Raw genomic sequence first — 9512 nt, forward strand, 5'->3', positions numbered from 1 at the left:
GAGACTTTGAAACAAAGAAAACTTGTATAGTAAATATGAAGAATCAAGGGATTATTCTGCAAAAGTCGCAAACAGTTTAAATCTAGAGATGAGGGGGTCGAACGGGTGAGTCAAAACGTCGCCTTTCTCCGCCTCCTCTCTTCGATCACTCACCTCACAAGCAACGACCAACATCTAGCTTTTCTGGCCCGTTCCCATCCGGTGGTTCAAACCCTAGTCCGGTTGATCGACAGAAACGATGAGCACCCATGCCGTCCATCCCCCCAAAAGGAACAATCTGCCTTCTCGCCGCGGCCAGCCGGCGGTCAAGAAGTCGGTCCCGTCGGAGAACGGCGGCGTTGCCACTGATTCCTCCTTATCGGTCGCCGCTCCCAACGGGCGGCCGACCAAGCCGACTTCCCCTAAGCAAGCTTCGTGAGAATTTCCGATTCCTTTCCTCGCTTCAAAGTTTCGAAACTTTTTAGGCTCCATGTTGTGATTGCGATATTTGGAATTGGAATAGTGGGGAGAGGACGGTGAAGAAGCTGAGGCCATCGAAAGCTTTGATTATCCCGGAGGGCACGACTGTTTCCGATGCGTGCAGGAGGATGGCCGCGCGCAAGGTGGACGCTGTTCTGTTAACGGATGCGAATGGGCTTCTTTCTGGGATTGTTACAAATAAGGTTATTATCTAAAGGCGGATTTTTTATTATTTTCATTGGCTTTTGTTTTCTGAGTGCGATGGTAAAATGTTAGTGTTTGGCTTTCATTGTGTTTGGATTGCTAGGATATAGCGACGAGGGTTATCTCGGAGGGGTTAAAGCTGGAGCAGACGATTGTGTCGAAGATCATGACTAGGAACCCGGTGTTTATCATGGCAGATACTCCTGTGATGGAGGCGCTGCAGAAGATGGTCCAAGGTTAGCTTGTTCTCGAGTTTTATATCTATTTGCACCTACTTAGTCCCTTGTTCTGGTTGCTCATAGTGCTGGTTTCGTGAGTTGTTTTACTGATAATTTTCTTCTTCTTTTTCTATTGGCTTCTGAGCAAGTGAAAATGCAAAATTTCTTAACCGTTGTCTTATTTGCTCGGAATCTGATGCACTTTGAGCATTATTTAGGAAATATGAATAGAAGGAACAACTGAGCATAAACAATATGAAGTAGGCGGGGTGAATTGAGCAACATATTGCCAACAAATATGCTACTAAATTTCTTCCTCATTAACATAAGTCACAGGTCTTTTTCCACAGTTAACAGTAAAATGCTTAGGTGTCCACTGTCCTTTTGAGTCTTGTTAGGTAAGATATGTTTGAGCCACAGGAAGGTACGTTTTCTTCGTGTGACCATCAATATGTCTAGTTCCTCTGAATCTATATCCTTTTTTGAAGACATACTTGGTGATTCTCCAATTCTTTTTCTTAAATATCACATTTGTCTTTTTATTACAAATTACTTACCCATTTTGGGTTTTTTTATTTAATTTTTACAGGAAAATTTAGGCACCTTCCTGTTGTAGAGAATGGTGAAGTTATTGCGATGTTGGATATCACAAAGTGCCTGTATGATGCCATATCAAGAATGGAAAAGGCTGCAGAGCAAGGCAGTGCAATTGCAGCTGCAGTTGAGGGGGTCGAACGCCAATGGGGAAGCAACTTGTCAGGTTGCATTACTTGTTGGATTTGTAATGTATTATTTCTCTATCGATTAGACCCCTTGTAAAATGTTGTTCTGTGCATCGTGCATGTGCATAGGTTTAACAACCCCACAATGCATGGCATTTAATACATGGGCAAGATTATTGGACAAAAAAAATAATGGATGAAAAAGCAAAGACTTAATAGTGTCCTCAAGACATCAATTTGGATTCATATTGCATTCCACTGTTAAACAGCAAAAGGCAAAGGAAAGGAAAAAAACACTGTTTGATTTACATAATTTTTGCTTATTTAAATGGTCCTATTTTCTTTCTACATTATATATGTGATATGCCTGTTCTTGTGTGCAGCCCCTAATGCTTTTGTTGAAACACTTCGAGAACGGATGTTTAAGCCAACTTTGTCAACTATAGTGATGGAGAATGCTAAGTATGCTGGATTTGTTATGGAAATTTAGCTTGCCTCAAGTATCTTCTATTTTTTTCCCCCAAGGATGCAGTTATTATACAAACTTTCTAACTATCTCAACCTGCAGAGTTGTGGTGGTATCTCCTTCAGATCCTGTCTATGTTGCTACGAAAAAGATGCGTGAGTTTCAGGTTAACTCGGTCATCATTGCGACAGGAAGCAAGATACATGGCATTTTAACGTATAATTTCCATTTGGGTTTGTTTACGATTTTTAATGCTTATTTAAATGATTTCTATTTTTAATTCCTTTTCTTTGAATTGTTATTACTTGATAGTAGTTATAACATCTGCTAAATGCAATATGTTGCAGATCAAAGGATGTGCTCTTGCGAGTAGTTGCCCAAAATCTTTTACCAGAATTGACTCCTGTGGAGAAGGTGTCTATCCTCTAACTCATTCTGAAAAACTTCTATGCTTGTAAAGTATGCTTATTATCAGGATCATAAAAGTATATAGATAACATTTTCTTTTAAATGACTGGTTATATCAGGCATTCATAAGCTATCTTGTCTCTTTTTCTTCTGAGCTGTTGTATATTGTTTTATTCTTCACATGCAGGATCTAACCATGGTTCATCATGGTCATATCTTTATCATGGCTTTACGCATTGTACAGCTGGTTCATGTATTTTCTTCTCTAGAGACAAAGTTATGAAATAGATTTACTGCATGGAGAAACATGGAGTTGCACTATCTTTTGCATTCAATACTCTGTGCATGTGAAACAAACCTGATAAGCCTTTTGCAGGTTGCCAGACAGCCTTGATTAACAAACTCTATGACTTCATTTACAACAAGGATGTTTTCATTGGCCTTGTTGATCTTTCTTCCCTGTTAATGATGTGTTATCATGATAGTTTAAGGTGGTTGCTTTCACTTCAGCCCCATGCATCATAGAAATCTCTTCAATGATCCTGCCCTTTGCAAGTTGCCATATAGCCTCGTTTCCTTCTATTGGAACTTACATAGTTTGTTTATTGCTTCACCTTATAAAGTTGTACTGGTTTGGCAGGTGATATTGATAGGGTAATGTTCATCTTACAGTTGGAGTCCATGCAGCAATTTGTTCAAGGGGTTTTTCTAAGTATTGGTCAGCTAGTTTTGCTTATGATGTATGGTGTAATTGAATTGTAATTCTTGGAATGAAGTACTAGGGTTTCCGGCACACACTACCACCACCATCAACAACAAAAAGCAGCAGTTACCAAGAGATGCTAAGGATAAGACTATTGTGAGGTTTTGAGATATCTTGACTTAAAAACTAGAAAGATCTGACATGGTAAAGTTGGAGAAAAGAGATAGTTGCACAGTCTTTATTGGCTTAAAAAAGCATGATGAGGTTCTTATGTTGATTCCATCATTTGGCAATATTGGGAAAATGAGAGTGTATAGCTCAGAGTAAGTGCATCAGTGCTTAAGGAGAGATATATGCAGAGTATTCTGTAGCCATGTGGAATTCTTAGATTGAAGGAACGTTATTCAAGATTGTTAAGGCCAGTCAATTTATTATGGATCATACCACATAACTTAGTAAAAAAAGAAGTCTAGGGTAGCGAAGTATGCAAAGGTGGATGACTAATCTTATATAAGAAGTTATATAAGAAATGATTATATTCATGATATGTTTGAAGTAGTATTATTGTGGCTAAGATGAATAATTATCTAAAGTTGTTTTTATATATCCATAGAATATCATTAAATGCATCGCAAAGAAATTTGAAATAACTCAGATCAAAATTTTTATATAGCTGAAGATAACAGAAGTTTTGGTCAGAATCTGCAAACTTTTGGCAGAGGTAATGTGAACAAAGCATCAGTGTAGCCAAGCCCCCATATACTACAGGCCAAAAATCCTATGTGTTTCAATCTTATGATAGTAATCATCAATGCTACTGAAGCAATTTCTTCTCATGAGGACTGACACATTTCTATATTTTATTTGTTCTTGTATGATATTTCAAGTTCTTACTGACTTCAGATGCTGCTGAACTTTGCATGGTTTTAGACATGCCTTTTTCATAAGTTTTTGTAATGAGTTGTGATCTGGATGTTCATTTTGAAGGTAATGACTGCAAATCCTAAATGTGTTACTCTAGACACAGCAATTCTTGAAGCGTTGCACATCATGCACGATGGGAAATTCTTGCATCTTCCAGTGCTCGGCAGAGGTAATAAGCCATTTGTTGTCTTGGATGTTAAACCTTTTTGTTTCTGTTATCTGAAACATGTCAGAAACAGATGAACACATTGTTGCCTGTTTGGATGTTCTGCAACTAGCACATGCTGCAATTTCCATGGTGAGAATAATATGTTTTTTCTTTTAGCAATTTGTTTGTTTCCGTATGATTCTGTTGAAATATTTCAATACGTGTTCAGCAATATAAAACGGCTTTTGATTGATCTTTGTATTTTATTGCGCAAGCAATCACACACAACCTTCATTTAGAAATGTCACTGGATATTTGTTTGGGTATTTTTTATCAAAGTGTATCTTGTGATTACTGATGTAGTTTTTTCTATTCTATCAAACTCATGAGAGTTTCTTTGCATTATGCACACGCACTAGTTCAATGAATGAGTTTTGATGGTGTTGATTAAGAACTTCAGTGTGTTGTCTCAATTCATTTCTGTTTATGTCATTACTGTGTGTTGCTGATTATATTATTCATGTTGACTGTCTATTTGAGATTTGCAAAATTTAACCATATAGCTTTTTGGAAGCATCCTACATCTTTAATTACGTTCTCATCAGCTCACTGGCAGGAAAAAGTGATTATCAGTATAATATTTGTTACCTTTAACTTGAACCTCTATTGGTATGTTCTCACATTATCGTAATATTTGAACATGATCCAGATACTTCTTTCAGTCTATTTCCCATTAATTTTTTTACTGGTTATATATATTAACAGAATATGATATAAGACATGTTCCTAAAATATGCAGAATTTATGTGCTGGATTTGACTTCATCTTCCCTTAATGAACTATTGTTTCTTGAAGGTTGAAGGAGATTCTGGAGCTGTAAATGACATGGCAAACACAATGATGCAGAAGTTGTGGTATTCTGCCTGTTCTTTCGAGCCGGCAGATGAGGAATATGATACACACAGGTGTTTTACTGTTTCTTTTCTAGTTATGTTTGTTAACTGCCAAACTTCATCTCTCTTAGCTTTAAGTATGTTATTTGCAGTGAATTGTCAGCACTGATGACATCCGAATATGCTGAAACTGTCAAGTATATGTATCCCCCTCATAGTGGAAACTCATTTGCTTTCAAAATTGAGGATGGAAAAGGACATATACATAGATTTAATTGTGGTTAGTATAACATAAGAATCATTCTTTATGTCAGCACTTATGTTGATTTGATATATGGTCTAGTGTGTAAAAGTCGGAAGCTTTTATGTGGCCTTCTTGTTGCAGGTACTGAGAATTTAGATGAGCTTCTATCTGCTGTAATGCAAAGGATAGGGCTTGATGCTGACACTAACAAACTAAGGCTTTTGGTGAGTTCATGTTTTTTGTATATGTGAGTACAGATCCATGGACGATGCATGCATGTATACATCACATGTATATATGTATTCTACGTATGTAATATATGTATGCATGTACCACTGGGTACGTGCATATGTGTTTGTGTGTGACATTTGTAATGTTGTGTGATTCCTAATTTCAAAATGAGTCTGTCATGCTTTGTGCAGTATGAAGATGACGAAGATGACAAGGTTCTATTAACTACAGATAGTGATCTTGTTGGAGCTGTATATCATGCCAGATTTGCGGGATGGAAGGTGAATTTTCTTTTAACTGCTTTAGTTCAAGTATTTGGTTGTCTACATTTTATATAAATCAGAGAAGGTTTTGATTTTTTTGAGTCAATTATGCCCATTGAGGTTTCAGCTGCAATATCCACCACATACAGAAATGTCTATTTGGACTTGGTTATAGAGTTCCTAGGTGATCCAGCTTAATTCTTCTATTTGACAATTAAAGTTGTTCCACATGGAAATGGACGGAGTTGGCACCTTGCAATGCAGATCGTTCTCATTCATTGACAAGCAAAATATTTTTGAGATTTTGACATAGGCTATAGGGATATTCTTTTGTCTGATATTTCTGAGTAGACCTATTTATCTGTTGATTGAAACAGCTATCATGCTGCAATATTACGACAAAACTGAACATGCATCTGTTAAGAGTCACAAGCCACAAATTAATATTGGCATAGTGTCATTTATAAATAGTGTGGGCAAGTCCTCTGAGCGGACATCTTTTAGAAGGGCCTGAGTATCAAATGCATTTAGTTTGTATTGTTAGCTATTATGTTGGTTCCTTGTGTTGCAATCAGGAATGACATTGTTTGATATTGCTATGCATATGGGTTGTTGGTTGATATCTTATTGCGGTTTCTGTGTGAAGCAACAAGGAAATTTGCAAGTATTATTTGAAGACTAGAGTTAGCTAATACTACTATGTATTTGTACTTTGCTTGTGATCTGTTATTGACAATATTGGTCTGAGACAAAGAGATATGTTAGCTTTAAGTTTGACTAGTGATATTGCACTGACAGAGCCAAATGCCAGGAAAAAATCCATAATATTTGTGTTTCCAACCCTAAATAGTTGGGACCTTGTGACTTTTGTTGTCGTTGTCGCTAATGTCTCTTGTTATTAGGATTTTTCATTAGTTCAATCACACGTTTGTACTTTTGTTGAAGAGATTTCAATTTTTTGCATCTGTAGCTTCTTTTCTGGATTTGGAGTTTCATTTCTTTTCATATGAAGAGTTCCTTTTTATGTCAGCAATACAATTGTTGTGAATTACAACTAAAACCATCTACTACAGCTATTATACTCTTGTGCTGAGCTTACTTTTCTTTTACTTGGATGTGTTTCTAATTTGATGCATCAATTGTGGACTTTACTTATCTGCCATGTGACGACAGTTTTTTTATGTATGCTTATATGTGAATGCAACTTTTGTGTTTTGTATTACAATAATGTATATTAATTTCCTACCTTAAAAAATTAAACAATCAGATTATGGTTCAATTAACCACCATCGAACTATGATGACTTTAGAGGAAGGTGGTTGTCACTAGAAAGTCATTTACAAGAAAGTACATTTTTAGAGTTGAATCATACCTGTAACCTCCCAAGAGCATCTTCGTTATTTTTTTTGTATTGATGAATTTCATGATCGAGGTTATTGAAATGTGGCCTTCTTAATTGTCAGTATATTGTAGTTGGACATTTGGCTATTGATTCATAAGGTTCTAGAACATTTTATCATTAGAACAAAAGCTAAGTCTAGAATGGACTAGTGCAGTTTCCAGATTTTTCCATTATTAGTGTAGTTTCCAGATCTTTAATGCATCATGCTCTAGAATACATCAAATAAGAATGAACTGGGCGTTGAAGAGTGATCTAGTTTCATTCATGATCTCCATATGAATTCACAGACTTCTGGATTTGCAGTGATGCTGTTTTGCTCAAATATTTTGTGGATATAGTATATTTATTATATGGACATACTTGCATTTATCTTAAAACCTTGGTTGCACTGTTAAAATATTACTTTGCTTTAGTAGTAGGGACGGATGACCCTTTGTACATGAGGCCATGATACCATAAAATTGTGCAATAAATTATTTAAATACAAGCAGGAAATATTCATCATTTTATCCCTGCCAAAAGGTGTGAAACTTTTGAGATTGGTCCAGATTGTACATTTTTGTTTTTGTACACAAGTAGTGTGAGACTTGGCAGTATGGTTTCCTTCACTTGGACAGGATATTTTTGTTGAATCTCTCGTTAGCCCTCAACTTATTGTTTTCTTCTTTCAGGTTCTAAGGCTGCATATTGATGACTCAGAAACCAAAAAGGAAGATCCAAGATCATCAGATCTCACAGAAGTCTCTAGGAGCAGAGTGACATCTCTTCAGGTGGGAATTTTGGGAGCAACAGTGGCACTGGCAGGCATTGGAATTATGGTTTACTTGAAAAGATCCAGGATGTGACTCAACTGAAGTTTAAAAGAAGCTCCTTCTTAAGTCTAGCAATGACAGAACATGACAGGACACTTGTAAGGCCATAGATCATAGAGATGCATGATGCATCAACCTAAAAAGATGGTTCCATCATAGTTTGATGCCACATTGTATACACTCAGTCATCTGCCATGGGCCAATACTAGAATCCATGGGGATGCTATGGATCAAATGCATGAAATAAGAACATGCTTCCTACTAGAAATATTTGCAGTTTCCTGCAACTTTATTATTTATTTCTTTTTTGGATGCCAAAATCAAGCATGTTGTAAATGCTTCATGTATCTATTTTATCTTCTACATCAGAGTTTCGGTCTCCGCTTTAATATTTTTTAGTACTCCGAATAGTGTCTCTATGTATAATAGACAACTCCAGAAGCATTAAAATCATATGCCACTTTACAATCGACACCAGTTGTGTATGGACAATGTGGAAATTGTAAGTGCTATTATCTCACTGTTCAATGGCTTGTTTTGTTTCCTTTGTCTTGCCGCATCTGATGCAGTTCTTTGTCAGTATTTTTTTTAGCATTTGACAGTTCTTTGCTAATGTTGCAGAACAGTTCCTGCCCCCAATTCATGGCCTATATTGGTGACTTCCTGCCTGTTTATTGATAACTACTTCAAGTATTCATGACCAAACAAAGTGGACTTATATTTTCATACTTCATTGGCACTCTGTTGGATTTGCAGGAATTTAAGCAGCATCGAAATTATGAATTTCATTTTATGCATCTTTCTAGCAGGAGTATTGATAGATGCTCACGGAGATGCTCATGAAGTGGGAAAAGGTATATGAAACTGAATTCAATGAATAAATGGAGGTATGAAACTTGATTGCTTGAGTTTAGGAACTTGTTATAACGTAAGCTAGTTACGAAACAAAGTTGTTTTGCTTTCAAGAACTATGCATTTTGACTTTTGATTTCAATTAGTTGTGCAGTAGTTAAAGAACTCCAACCTTAGGCCATGCAATAATGTTTGTGTGTCTGTCTCTCTCTCATTATGTTGATTTGAAGCCAATAATTGCATCACATGAATCTATGAACTGTAAAAGGTGTCATACTTTTTCTCCACATCAATCAAGGTCCTCATTGTAAGCTCAGTGGCTAACATGTCTAGTGCAAGGACATAAAGCTATGTGTCCTTCCCTTGTGGGTGACCCCTAATGCCATGGAAACTACAGAGACAGGGAAGTCTGAACTGGTGAAAGATCAGTGTCCAAGTCCTCTGCTGGGGGCTATCTATTGGCCTGGTGGTCCTCTGGCACCTACTTTGTTGTGTATAAAATTTGCCGTCCTTACATTGATCTCTCTCAACCATGAGTTAAATTGTCTTGCAATTCTCATCTT

General features: G+C 36.7%; 1 protein-coding gene across 1 annotated transcript; it reads left to right on the forward strand.

Moving 5' to 3' along the window:
• Positions 1-100: 100 nt before the first annotated feature.
• LOC103997426 (CBS domain-containing protein CBSCBSPB3) lies at positions 101-8465 on the forward strand. Its single transcript, XM_009418635.3, has 14 exons — positions 101-414; positions 503-662; positions 767-899; positions 1471-1641; positions 1987-2065; positions 2172-2285; positions 2417-2483; positions 4168-4273; positions 4344-4402; positions 5108-5217; positions 5298-5425; positions 5531-5613; positions 5812-5901; positions 7957-8465. The coding sequence occupies exons 1-14, from the start codon at positions 239-241 to the stop codon at positions 8128-8130; spliced, it is 1650 nt and encodes a 549-aa protein (XP_009416910.3). The 5' UTR covers positions 101-238; the 3' UTR covers positions 8131-8465.
• The last annotated feature ends 1047 nt before the right edge of the window (positions 8466-9512 follow it).

The sequence above is a fragment of the Musa acuminata genome, chromosome BXJ1-9 (assembly GCF_036884655.1).
Source record: "Musa acuminata AAA Group cultivar baxijiao chromosome BXJ1-9, Cavendish_Baxijiao_AAA, whole genome shotgun sequence".
NCBI classification, from domain to species: domain Eukaryota; kingdom Viridiplantae; phylum Streptophyta; class Magnoliopsida; order Zingiberales; family Musaceae; genus Musa; species Musa acuminata.